Source organism: Egretta garzetta, unplaced genomic scaffold (assembly GCF_000687185.1).
Source record: "Egretta garzetta isolate BGI_Z169 unplaced genomic scaffold, ASM68718v1 scaffold424, whole genome shotgun sequence".
Lineage (NCBI taxonomy): Eukaryota > Metazoa > Chordata > Aves > Pelecaniformes > Ardeidae > Egretta > Egretta garzetta.
This window is the reverse complement of record NW_009259489.1, coordinates 1,351,142-1,365,375: the sequence shown is the minus strand read 5'-3', so window position 1 is coordinate 1,365,375 and position 14,234 is coordinate 1,351,142. Positions and strand designations below refer to the sequence as shown.

Below are 14,234 nucleotides of genomic sequence, written 5' to 3'. Positions count from 1 at the left end.
ACCATACAGGCTGCAGTGCCAAAAGCTATCATCAGTCAGACGCCAAACACTACTAGGTGAAAGTACTGGAATATTTTGTGTCAGTATAAAAACCATACACATTGAAGGACTTTGAGATCACCTGATCAGCTTTTTTCAGCCTCCTGAAGTCTAAAGGCAGTTTCACCTTGGACAACAATGTCACAGACCATCTTCACCTTGGGTGTGCCAGTGGGCTTTTTCATTTCAAGCAGAAACCATACTTGGCTTTCAAAGGCTGATGGTTCTCCTTCATGTAATAGTACTCCTGGGGCAGCAAAAATGACAAAAAAAAATTTATTTGAGTAAAAACTGCAGAATTACGTCATTCGTGCAAGGCCAAAACCAGCTTTGATTTCACCTAGGCAAGGCACGAATGGTTTAATGGGATGGAGCTCTCCAACCCTGTGTCTCATCCAGCCACAGTCCCTTTGCCCAGCCACAGGGACCTATTTGCTGCTGCTGCTCGATGTCCCTAGCTGGAGCTGGGGAATCTGCCTATTTCTGCAGCATTCTGAACTTCTTGCCATTTTTCAGCTCCCAAAACACAACCTTAACTAATGCTCTGGGTGGTTCGTTGCTTTTCTGCTCTTTGCGACATGTTCTACCCACACTTTTTTCCTACTGTAGCTTTATTCTGTTTCCACACAGTTCTCTTCTGGGTTCATGCAACTGCTGGGAATGTAGACTCAGAGCAATATATGAAGTTTTAAGGCAGGCTCCACAGACAGGCATTTGAGAGCTACACCATGACAATTTGCTCTGCAGCCCATGAAGTCAACCAAGACCTGAAAGGACCTCTTAGAATTTAAAGCAGATGTATCACAGGAGCATTTTCCACTAATTTTCCCCCAAATACCTGTCCTTTGAGCAACCGCTCCTCCTGTCTTCCTCTTAGCTGCCTTGGTGCAACATTTGCAATTTTACAGACATGTCCTTATTTAGCCAACCAGCTAACAAAAACACAACTTTCCATTGAAGGCTAATTTAAAGTCTCAAGCACATGTCCTCAGCTGTTGCAAAATTATGCCAGTAAATGCAATAAGCTCTGTCCTTTTACATCAGCTGAGAATCTACTTGCGAGGGCAAAATAAGTGGATGCAGCTGCAGTTCTCTTCCTTGGGAGTTGCCCCTTGTACACAACAGATTGCAGGTGGCTCAGAGTTGGTATTTAAAAAGGACAAGTTTTGTGTTTTGGGGTTTGGGTTTTTTTTTTTTAATGTATCTGGTGAAGTTCATTCATGTGCTCTCTCTAATGGCTATGCAGGGCCTGTAACTCACCATACCCCAACGCAGAGGAAAGGAGGTGGATGGACCTAGCTTAGAAAACAGATTAAATGAAGCATTATCTCTCATGCTGTATCATGTGGCAGAAGAAAGATAAAATTGAAAATGTGACTCCTTTTTTCTTCAAATAATACAGTGCCATTCAACAGACTTAATTATCGCTAAAGACACATCTATTAATTGTTGGTCTGTCAATCAAAACCCTTATTAGACATGCGCATGACGTCACATCACAGTCTAACAAATCTTCCTGTCAGTCAAAAACCTTTATATAGATTAATTCAGTTTCAGAGGCAAGTTTTGTGTTTGACCTTTTACCCAACTTCTTGGGGGCTGAAATTGGAAAGGAGCTGAATCTTTTCTGTGTGCTGTCAAGCTGGGATGACAGGCTCTGGGCTGTCCATAGGAGTTTCCCTCCTGGCCACACTCTATGCTGCGGCGTGGAGCCTGGAAAGGGGCTCTGCCTTGGATGTCTGAGTGGCCTGGGGTGGATCTGCACTGCTACAGGAGAGCTGTTCTCCCCCCTTCTTCTGGCCTTCCGTACTACCCTGTTAATTCCCTGGCTGCTTGGGATATCACGAGGCTGTGCTTCGCTGAGATACCTATACCGGGTTTTGAGATGACACAATCTGTCCCACACACGCCGCGTCCACATGCCGTGTTGCTGTGGCCATGCACCCGTGGCAGTGATTGCTGTGCTGAGGGAGACCCAGGAGCCCTTGCCCCAGGAGAAAATATCTGCTTTGCTAAGGGAAGCATGCATGCACCTGAACAGAGCCGGCGTCATACTGGCAGCCCAGGGATTTTGCCAGCCTGTGTGTCGGGGTGCCATGGGTGAGAAGTAAATGCACTGATAACCACAGGGATTTGAAAGGCAGCCCTGTCCAGGTTTCCCAGACCGAACAGGCAGGCATGTCAAACCGCTGTTGTGCTGTGCCGCCCTGAGCAGGTCTGGGCTGTGTCGCTCGTGCTGCTCTGCCTGGGGCCTGCCCAGCACTTGTGAGAGGCTTTGAAGACGCTGGATTCCCTTCGCTACTGAGTGCAGGTTAACACAGATGTATTCAAGGTATCCCTGCAAGTGTGGCACCAGATTCCTGTCTGTAAATACAAAATTTTCACCGGCAAGAACTTCCGATTCTTTCTTGAATGGCGTGTGGTGGAAAGCAATTAAGGACATTTCTGACTGCTGGAAACATCATCTCTTCTGTTGGGGTGTCCTCGTGTGACTTCTCTCTCCTCTCCGACAACCCCTGACATGTTTCTCATCTTTATGAGGACGAACTGATGTTGTAGGATGATGATTATCCCATTGGGCTTGACACACTCTACGCTGCCATAGGGCCAAAAAAGTGGTGCCTTCCTAGCAGGCCTGGCTGGCAAGTCAGAGCTTGGACTGCAAGCGCTCCATTGCAAAGCACTTGTCACCATGGTGATGTCACATGCAGTTCTTAGAGATCTGCAGTTGGATACCAAATCTGAAGAGGTTGTAAATTTATTTACTGATAGTGCATTAAACTTTGTGTACCCAGTTGCACTGGCACTTCAAGTCTCTTTTGAACTGAAATAAAAGCAAATGGCAGAGGCTGAGGCTTTCAAGATAATATCATTTATCTTCTGAAAATCTGCTTTTTAGATGTCAGGCAAAACAATTTCACAATAGCTAGAAAAGATCTTGTCTGGCATTGCTGTATTTTTATTGTTCTTTAATGTAACTTGAAAATATTAGGCCATATTGTGGTGTTCAATTTTCTATCGATTTTCCAGACAGTCTCATCACACAAATGAGAAAAATGCCTGTAATTAGACATAATTCCTAAAGCTGAGGGACTTTGGAGAAAGCCACACAGCAAGCTTCCTTTGCATGTAAAACTTCAAAGTGCTTCCTAGATTCATGAACTACAGGCAAACTTGAAGTAAGCAGGAAAAGTGTCTGTAAACAATGAGAAAAAAAATACTGCTTTCATGTTTGAAGGAGGCATTTTTCCCATCTGAGAGAAGCTAAAACCAGAATGTTCACTTCTGCAGGACAAAGTGGCCATAGAGAGGTGGTTGCACAGCCTCTTCAATGCAGTTCTCCTTCCTGAGGATTGCTCACAGAAGAGAGGATTGCTTACAGAAAAGAGGATTGCTCACAGCTTTTTTCTGGTTCAGAGACTATTCAAAACTTCCAGGTGATCTTTAGGTATCTTCCTCGTTGGGTCTTGTGGGAGAGGAACAGCAGAGGAACGACCCACTGGTGCAGTGGGTCAGCCCATGGTTAGCCCAAAGTTAGGATGGCAAGTCCCTTACCCCAGGACCCCAAATTGTGCCAAAGCATTGTGGTTTTGAGCATCTGAATGTGGTTTGTAACATTTTCTCCCTTTTCTACTTGGTCTCCAGTCTTTGTGCAAAAAACTTTCTTCTTTAAAGCTGAATAGTGTTTAACAGTTGTCCTTGCATTTAAAACAGGAACAAGAAAAACCTAACCAGCCAAGCCAAAAAGGGTGATTTATGAGGTTTTATAAAACTTGTGTTGGAATAAAGATCATTTGAGTCATTCTCCTCTGATTCACCCATAGCTTGTGTGCAAGCAAGCCCCTCCCGCAGAGGAATTAGGCTGCACTCAATCCCTAGTAAATTCAGCTGATGAGATGACTCCACCGACCCTCTCCATCATGGCAGCAGCTCTCCCTACCTGACCCCAGGGCATGCTGCTGCCGCCAGCTGTGACTTAGCGTAATTCTGCTCGGCACATGGGCTGCTATGTGTCCAGGGCCTCATCAGGGGTGAGCAGAGGGTTATGAACTTCCTAGAGCTTGTTTCCAAAAAGCCTCTTGCTCAAAAGCCATAGTGAAGAAACTGGTCCTTATTGGGACAATCTTACTGCTTTTAGCTTGGGGTTGAAGCTTGAAGTTGCTCTCCTCTCCCTTCCCCTTGGAGGAAGGGGAAAGGCTTGGAGACTAGCAACAGTCTGCAGGACCTATTGGGAACTATAAAAGCAGTCTTACTTTTTTTCTGGCTGATAGGCTTGCAATCCTGGTCCAACAACTGCAATGATACTGAGGTGTGTGACATCGCAGGGGACAAAAAGTTGTTCAACTGTTGTAAGTTTTACTCTAACACTTCTTGCCGTGTTCCCCTAGAAGATCTCTGAATCCTACGTAACTTCTGCCACTGAAGAGTTAAAGAGGCAGCACATTGTGGCTCTGCCTTCATGGCAAAGTCTCCTTTTTTCTGGGATAACATCATTTGGTGGTGGCCTCTTTCTTAGGATGACGTCTTCACCTTGTTTTATCTATTAGATTCTATGGAATCCCCTTCTTTTAATAAATTACATATTTTAATGATATATTATTTTATACAAATATCATAACCTTTACTGAATGATGTTCAGGGGCCTGGGGAGGAGAGACAAGTGAAATGCATTCTTCAACTGTTGCCTAGCAGGGAGCGTCTTCATTGTGGGATGTTTTTTTATTAACCTCTTACACAAGCAGAAAATCTTCATTTAATTCAGAGGCCTTTTATTATAGTTTGAAGTTACCAGCAAAATAAGAAGGAACAAAGAGAGGTCTCCATGCAAGAAAAAAAGCCACAACACCCTGCCGCTGAGGATTCGCAGGGCTTTCAAAGTGTGCTTAATTCAAACAGGAGCGTACAAGTACTCTTAATTCAACCCAAGAGCAGGTTAACGCTGAAAGGGATTGTCCTACCCTCTCCACACCTGGCCACGGGGTCCCAGTGCCCCTTTTGCACCACTTCCATGCAGTGGGTTGGATTAGTGTGACATGAAATCATTGTTCCATAAGATGACTCACATTACAAAGCGGTACCCTGGGATCCCACCATTAAATCCCCCTCAAGAGGTCCTCTAAAAGCCCTCCTCTTAGGGGTGCCAGAATAGTGAAAGCAGAAGGCATTTACATTTCCCCTGAAGACCCAGTCCTTCCATTAGCCCTCAGAGCAGTTTGCTGACTAAATCTTCTATGTATTTGAATAATTTATCATATGAATAAATTCATTTATGCTGAACGAAGAGGTGGACTACTGGGATGCAGTAATGCCAACACCACAAAATTGAAGCTGGGGAGGTGGGGGAAATGAACCCCTAACAATGGCAAGCAGTACCGTCTGCTCAGGCGGCAGGAGACAGCTGTGACCACATCTGAAATATGAGTGTGGGGAGGTACGGAGCAGCATCTAAAAAGGGCTTTAGAACAAGCAGAGCTGAGCAAAAACCAAGCTGCTCTTTTTGAGCTGCAAAAATATGGTTGTTACAGAATGACTGAAAACTAAATTGCAAGTTTTATGTCTCATCCAAATTTTCCAATTCAGAAAGTATGTAAGTAACATTCCTGTGCCTTTTACTTCCCCCTGACATTTAAGAAAAAGAAGTCTCAACTCCTGCCAAACGATCTGTCAACCCATGCCCTTGACCTGGGTGAGTGATGAATGCATGTTACAGATGCATGCAGTGCAAAGACTGAAAATATTAAAAGCCAGATCTCAAGTAGCGTAAACTGGCTTTGGTCCAGCTTACACCAGCTGCTGATCTGGTCCATGTGTGTCTTACAGCAGGAAGTTGGAGGGATGAGGGTTTGCATTCACTAAATGCTGGTGAGGGCCACCTAGTTAGGCATGCTTTGCTCGCATTTGCCGCCAGGAAATTGATTTTATTGAGCATTTTTAAAATCCCTCTTTCTTTAGCTGTTCTTCAAAGAAATCATTACATGCCACAGTCAAAGCAGCAACCAGAACAACAAATTCATTAAAATCCACTTCATTGTCTTTATTGGAGTCCAGATCTTTCATAATCTTATCAACCAGAAGGGGATCCTTTTGGCCCTAGGAGAAAGAAAAGTGACTTAGCTGTGCAGAACTTGACTGCGTAATTCTGACACACACAGCAGCGCAACCCACTGCTATGTCACAAGCCCTGGTGCTACTAAATAAAAGGCTGCATGAAATACGTACCTGAATAATAATATATCACTAGCCACAGTATTAAAAACATAGGTCTGGAGTCCCAAAAGTGCACAGCAACAGAAATTGAAGACAGTGCAGCTCTTAAAAGGAATACAGGTACTGAAATGAATCAAACAGATTTTAGGAGCTGCTGAGCGCGGATTTCTTTTGACAAGATGGATCTGTAATGTGCATTTCTCTGTATCATCCCTTAACAAACAGTGCTTAGATTTTCAAGAGTGGTCGTATTATACTTCCATTCATCACATTCAGAAGATCTCTACTTAGCAAACAACACATCCTATTCAGTGGGAATAATAACAGTGACTCTCCTAATAATAAATCAATAGCCAAGATTAAAAGAAAATCCAATTCAAGAACATGGATACAATGTAAAAAAAAATCCTGCTGGTGGTGATAGGGTCCGCAACTATTTTTGCAATTAAGAGGATACAAAAAACCAACTATGAATTTGGTCATTATTCCGTAAAAAGCATCCATGCTGTGTAATCCAGAACATAACAAATGTGGCAAAGAGATATTCAGATCACCAGCACATAGCTGAAAGGATTTTCTTAGCATCTCTCTGCAGGGCACACAAACAGCGGTACTGTGGCCATCGTGCACAAGCTACTTTCTTGTCTCATGAGAACTGGTTGCTGGATTTAATTCTTCGAAGGACTTACCTATGCCCTATTATTAAAACCAACCAAATAAAAAACTGAATAAAACTGGATTTACCATTGATTTTTCTACTGCTTCTAGGCTGCCCTTGCCCTCCTGCTCAAAAGTGCAGAGGAATAAGCAGAGCACAGGTATCCAGCTCTGCTGCTGGTGGCACATGGCAGGGCACCAGGGCTGGACCACCCTCTGAAAACACACTTCTCAAATGGGACATTTGATCTCATCTCCTTCTGCCCGGCATGACACAGGCAACTGTCATCTGAGTGGCTGCGGCAGGACGTGCCTTGCAGAAGGAGATGCTATTCCTGAACACTTGGATAGCTGCTTATCCCACCCATGAAACAGCAATGCAAGAGGTTCAGAAGCTGCATCTTACTGAAAGGAAGTCAGTGAGCTCACTGGTGAGGAGCTCCTTGAGTTCTCCTTTACTGAGCTTGTATCTATCTCCTTCTTTGCCAGAGTAGTGATGGAAAATCCTGATCAGGGTGTCCATTGCATCCTCCAGCGGTGTGGACATAGCAGTGAGCGGGAGAGCTGCAGGGCAAAGATCTAGAGTCAGTGACATTGCACAGGAGCCAAACCAAAGGCTGGTCTCAGGGAAGGGATGGAGAGGAAGCTTGTCCTGCTTTCAGCTGGGATAGAGTTAATTTTCTTCCTAGTAGCTGGCATAGTGCTGTGTTTTGGATTTAGTGTGAGAACAATACTGATAACACACTGATGGTTTAGTTGTTGCCGAGCAGGGCTTACACCAGTCAAGGACTTTTCAGCTTCCCATGCTCTTCCAGGTGCACAAGAAGCTGGGAGGGGGCACAGCCAGGACAGCTGACCCCAACTGGCCACGGGGCTATTCCAGACCATAGGATGTCATGGTCAGTATAGAAACTGGTGGGAGTTGGCCCGGGGCAGCAATCACTGCTTGGGGACAGGGCTGGGCATCGGTCAGTGGGTGGTGAGCAATTGCATTGTGCACCACTTGTTTTGTATGTTCTGTTGGCTTTTTTTTCCCCTCTGATGTTTTATTAAGCTGTCTCTATCTCAATCCATGGGTTTTACTTTTTTCCCCCTTCACCATCCTATTAGGGAGAGGGGGAGTGAGCGAGTGGCTGTGTGGTGTTCATCTGCCTGCTGGGTTAAACCTCAGCATAGCTGAAGAGAGAAATTGTTACCAGTACTGAAAAAATGGGTTTTCAGTTGATCCATCTGGTCCACTGTGTGTGAGCAAGGCTAGACTGTTATAAAACATTGTCCTGAACCCACTAGCAATTATTCAAAAAGGTAAATGGAAAGGAAGGCCTTTATTTAAGAAAGTGATCTACTGTGCATCCATTTTGCAAAGCTACTGTAAAAGGAAATCTCTCATACCGTAGATGAAACCACAGGGAAAATGAGGGCACACACTCCTACCTGTTCATTCAAAAGTTTTCTCAAAAAATGAAATCAACAAGTAACAGTGGCCAAAGTGGATGTGCATTTATACAGAAGGCTCCACACCAGTTTCTTAGGTGGCTAGAGGAAAGTCACCAGTAATAAGGATAGAAGCATCAGCTTTCAATTTATTCAGTCATGTTTGCCTGGACTGACCTTTTTTCCTGTAAATTACCCAGAGTAAACAAATGTGAGCTAGGCACCTCCGAGGGTTTGCTTCGTCGGGCATGCAGTAAGAAGGTACACAGGGAATCACCACCAAGAAAAAGGATGGAAATGCAATTAGTTGCTGAGGAGCTGACTCAAAAAATAACTAAAAATAGAGGTCAGGTGAAAGGGAAACATTACGCTGATTAAACCACAGGAAAGAGATTGAAAAGGCAGAATGAAATTCAAGGTAAGACTGGAATCCCGAAGAATATCACCGTGCAAAGGCTGAGACTTACCTGCTTTACAGGCTAGCTGAGGTGTATGCAAGAAAATACTCAGATCACAGAAAGTGATGGTCACCTTCCTTTCAAAACCTATGCACAGGTTCTTGTTTATCAGGATGAGAGGGTGGATTACACAAATAGAGACAGACGTATAACTGTCACAAGGTTGATGGGGCTTCTGTTTCCCTCTGCATTTGACTACTCTGTTCAATAAAAGCTGCTTGCTGTAAATGGGTCACTAAAATATTCACTAGGCAGAGCAGAGGGCTGTGTGTGGAACACAGGAGATACTTTTTTATCACTTGACCTTTTAGAAATATGCCCATCCGGGGCCCTGAAAGTGAAAATTAGAAAATGTTAACAATCACCAAGTCAGTATAAAACAGCTTTCCCCCATTTCCGAAAGAACTCTTTCTAACCTCCTAACTCTCCCCTTCTACAGCTGAGGATCTAGATACCTCGGCGCTAACAGCCAGTGTTCAAAGACACTTGGGTACCTAGGGGTAGGCTTGTAGGTGAGTTTGCCACAAATCTCTTGAGACATTTACATTTATTGTCAGATGTCTCTGTAAGCCTAAAATGTTGGCTCTTGCTGAATCAAATTCTTGCTGTAGCACATGCGTCCTCAGGAGGAAACTAGGGAAGCAGTTTCAGAGGAAGGTGTGCCTGAAATTACAGCACGCACTGATCAACAGGCTTGGCTTCATTTTTATCAGCCCTGCACAACAGCTGCAGTTCAGCATCTCTCATTTAGTAAGAGGTCTTCCCCCTGGAGGGATTCCCCTGTCCCGACCCCAGGGCCTCGCAGGGACGATGGCTGGGGGACACAAGAAATAGCGGCTTCACCATGGTAGGGCCTATACTTACACCCCAAATACCAAATAACCACAGTTTTCATGACACCCACATGAAATGGAAACTGCTTGCTTTGGGTTTGCTTTCCCTCAGTGAAGCTTTCCACCTGCTGCACACACATGTCCAGCAAGCACAACTGTGCAGATAAACAGCAAGAGGGCACACAGCTGCAGTTCCTTCTCTCTTTTATTCCTTCCAGGGGGAAAGAGAATGAGATGAGCATTTTTTGTTTTAGCTCTGAAACCCTCCGGGCACTTGTAATTTTGAGTGCCACAGTAGATCTCAGCCCACACCTCTGCCTGCCTCCTTTGCCTCTGGACATGATGCTTCTTCCCACTGTGCCATGGTGACAAGTCTCCACAACCTGAGGGGTCTTGGCTGTGCCTCTGGAATAAGGCAGGGGAGGGGGGCACATAAAAGTGCTGGATCCCAGTGGCGTGAGAGGTGACTGTGTGTAAAGCATTGTTTATGAAAACAGTAGGCAAGCTTTCCTGGTTAGAGGTCTCTGCGGACATACACCATACTGCGTGCAGGGCATACACCCTCACCTCCCATCACTGCGGTCGTGAGTCCTCACCAGGGATGGAGGGACCCAACACTCAGGTAAATTTTAGAAAAGGTCCAGGTGGAAACAAGAGGAACCTAATCCCTCCTGGAGTCAGAGGAGAGATGGGGAGGAGAGTTGCTTTCCATACCTCTTCTGTATTTGGGGATAGCTAATGGGTGCTCAGTTTTGTTACAGAGGGAGTCCCTGTGCTCTGGCAAGCACAGGGATCTAGCTGGACCATATGCAGCACGTGGGAGAACAACATGGGTGATATCAGGCGCAGCACAGCTCTCCCACTCAGATCCTGGGCATTCTCTGTGTTTTTGCAGATGCTAAGAAAAAGCATGGTGTCTTTTATGCAGCTACAGCCATGAAGAGCTATGTCTTGCCTGTGATTCACTAGTGCTTATAACTACTGCTCAGAAATATTAATCAGAAAAACATCAAAATACTGGGTGGGGTTTTTTGCCATTTATTCAACAACAGTTTCACTCACAACCAGAAAAAAAACCACAGCTGAGTCAGTACATAAGCATAAAATCCTCCTGTTTGTCTGTATGTTACATTGATGCTCTGAGAGATGAGTATTGCAAATTAATTATCTAAGCAGAGTCTATAGGAACTTCCAGGAAGTGGGTATAAACTTTCAGAGCTGCCATCCTCAGGACAGAAGAAAGACATGTTTCCTTTATCATCTCCAGGACATCAGCTCAATAATTTATACAGTGATATAATCTGTGCAGTCTCTTTCAATAGCTACTTTCACTCCAGCTAATTGTGTAAGAAACTCTCTTTATCACACGGGCGGATTACATGTACACAGGGAACAGCTGCACTGAGGTTCTTTGTTAAGAGGTCCATCTGATTTACCGTGTCCATCCCTTTCCCCCCTGGCTAGTGAAATCCTGCCAGCGGCTCCAGGGACCTGAGATGGCAGGTCCCAGAGGCTATTCAAAATTCATTATTATCAGTCAACAGTTTTTAATCCTTTGTCCAAAACTGCAGCACAATCTGGGTTTGTGTGATATCTAATAGGCACTGAAGAAGACTGAAGTCAACGCAGCCGGCGAGCACTTCTGTGTCAGGGCAAGACCCGACTCCATGTCAGCAACCACCATTCCCCCAGCAGTCCTCCCCTGCACTCTGGTTTCCACCAGGCTAAACACGGGATCAGCACCAGACATCTGGTTGACAGAGGGATTAAGACTGCAGCATGACTGTAAACATGGTGAAAATTGGTGCCTTCCTCATTCATGACCAAACTTTGTCTATCACCACCTGCCAATCCTGGCAGTGTTGATGCCTCCTCTCAAAGCAGGATGATCACCAATGCCAGACCAGGTGAGCCATGGATTTGTCTAGTTAAATCTTTAAAACCTCCAGGGATGGAGATTTCACAGCTTCTTGGGTACCCTGCTATAGTGCTGCACTACCTCCCTGGGAAAGATGCTTATCCTAATAACCAGTCCGAGCATCCCAAGCTGCAGTTGTGGCCATTGGCCCCTTTTGTAACACTTACCACTACCACAAAGAGTTTGACTTTGTTGACTTTATAAATTCCTTTCAAATAGTCTTGGCTCCTCAGTCAAACTCAAAAATAAACTTGAAAGCTGCCTGTCCCGTGACATGTGCAATCTAGTTCCATGTTTTAGTGTCCCGTTCATTTTATGTGTTTGCCCCTTGCAGTCTGCTCCAGCTGTGCCCTTCTCCTAATGAGCATTTGAATATTATTTTGCTTGCTGCAAAATCACTGGCTGTCAGAAGCAGAAGGGCAGATTTTTCACCTGGCATGGGATAAAGACTCTATAGGGCTGAATTCTGACATCTTTGCTCAAGCAGTAATAGATGCTAGGCTTACGGGACGAGTCAGCCATCTGATTTCACCGGGCGCTGCTGAGAGAGGCAGAGGTTGTTCCTTGCCCTGTAAACCTGAGAAAGGACCCAACCAGCTATGACTGCTTCCTTCAGTTTTAGTTGGGTAATATTGAGGTACACCCAGCTAGAAGGCTCTATGGGACTGCTTCTCCCCTCCTACATGAAGATGGGGCAGTCAGACCACAGACAGAAAATCTTTTTGTTGGTCTCTACTCTGAAAAAACTGAGCAGAGTTCTGCCCTGTGTGAGAGCAGTCAGCCCTTGACATAGGTCAGCAGCCTTCTTCCTCCACAGCTGGGAAGGAGAAGTTTTGGCTTCTTCACCAGGGCTTTTCCTTGGTTTCTTCTTGAGACAACATAACACAGGCTGTCTTTAAGCCAGAGCCCCCTATAAAGAGACAGTCTAAGCCACAGTAAAATACTGCTCAGCTTAAGTGGGAGGATCTCATACTTAGGGCATCTGGTTTTCAACATTTGCCAGAATGCACGTGGGGAATATTTTCTCACAAATAATTATTGTGCTGGGAAAGGCACGTCAGCCTCCCACCCACATCCTGTCATTATTTCTTTTTCCCCAAACTCACACTTTTCTTGGGATGCACGTGTTTTGAATCAATGTTGTACCCCAAAGTGGCAGAAGGTGTGATGGGAAGCAACAGGGAACACTGCAAGGCTCAGAAGGACTGACATACTATACACTAAAAGGCTTACATTAGATTAGAGCCTAGATTAGGCTAAAGAGCTTATTAGTATAGACTAAAGAGCTTATAAGAGACTTACAGTTGAACCAGTATTTCTTGTTAAGTTATAATGAGCATTTTTACATTTTTAAGATTGTTAGCATTTTCCTTTGTGTTTTGTTTCCATATCTGGGTGGTTGACTGATTTATTCCTTTACATCAGGCATGTCTCCCTTCCCCACAGGTTCTGGTTCACATCTTCAGGATTGTTTTAACTGCTGTGATCCCATAGGCAGCAGACCAGCAAAGAGCTATTGAAGCTCTTGCTAATAGCTTTTACCACCTAAATTTGATGGTTTGCTCTGTAGGCATCTTTTTTAATGGGTTACACTTCAAGGGCTGCCTGACTGAAGCGTATCCTGATCTCATTCTTTGCAGAGTCCTGTTTTGGACAAGATTGTAGACTTCTTTTCCAAATACATAAATGACTTTTTCATTGAAATGTCCAGATCGTTGAACACTGCTTGTTCCCATAGTGGTCATTTCTCTTGTGATACCCATTTAGGACAGAAATTGGACCATTGTCTGTACCCGAGGTACTGATTTGGGTTACCACCTACTGCTCCCTTCTCCTCTCCCCAGAAAATCAGCTGCCATTTCCTCCCTCTGTGAGCAACCACCTGTTAACTAGTCCGTGAAGGCAACATCAGGTTGTATAGTAATGTATTGCTGTCTGGAAAATCGCCTAGAAAGCCTTCATTAACCCTAAACTGAAGTTCTGAAGTGAGCCAGCTCTGCCTCAGGTAGCAGTAGGGGGTCCCCTTACAGGCCAGCTCTCCCCCCGTAACCAGAGAACATGCACCTAGAGCCAGCTGGCTTTGATAGCTCACGTTACAGCTAGTATTTGGCAATGCATCGCCTTCTAAACAAAGCCAAGACAGTAATTCCCTTTGTGTTAAATCCATTGATCAATAAGGCAAATCCACCCTTTTGAGACACACTTGTTCTGACCGACTCATGTTTCTTCCTAATTTGAACTCATAGCAATGTGCAGCAGCCTTCGTCCTTATTCACTTCAACGTCCAGTTCATTCCACAAAGTTTTTGCAGCTAGCTTCAGGTCATGTTTCATAACTACTGGGACCCCTTCCTTGCAGGGGGTGATCCTGTGTCACAGGATGGTGGCCAAGTCACCTACCAGGTTATGGGGGTAGGAAAACCTTCTATAGGTTTTCCATGGCCCTGGGTAGGCTGTTGAGTGAGTCCTGCCCCAGTTCCTCCTTCCTGGTCTCCAACTATTGACACAGCAACTATTATTTTGGGAATCTCATGAGGTTCAACAAGGCCAAGTGCAAGGTCCTGCACCCGGGTTGGGGTAACCCCCAGTATCAATACAGGCTGGGGGAAGAAAAGATAGAGAGCAGCCATGCTGAGAGGGACTTGGGGGGACTGATGGACGAAAAAGCTGGACACGAGCTGGCCATGGG

At 45.0% G+C, this 14,234-nt stretch overlaps 1 protein-coding gene across 1 annotated transcript in view; it reads right to left on the bottom strand.

Moving 5' to 3' along the window:
• Window positions 1-5,970: 5,970 nt before the first annotated feature.
• Window positions 5,971-14,234, bottom strand: part of S100Z (S100 calcium binding protein Z) — a 16,573-nt gene continuing 8,309 nt past the window's right edge. Inside the window, exons 3-5 of the mRNA XM_009637242.2 lie at window positions 8,805-8,895; window positions 7,310-7,467; window positions 5,971-6,129 (exon numbers count right to left, since the gene is read on the bottom strand). Coding sequence (XP_009635537.2) covers window positions 5,971-6,129; window positions 7,310-7,467; window positions 8,805-8,895 — 408 coding nt within the window. The remainder of the gene's footprint in view (window positions 6,130-7,309; window positions 7,468-8,804; window positions 8,896-14,234) is intronic.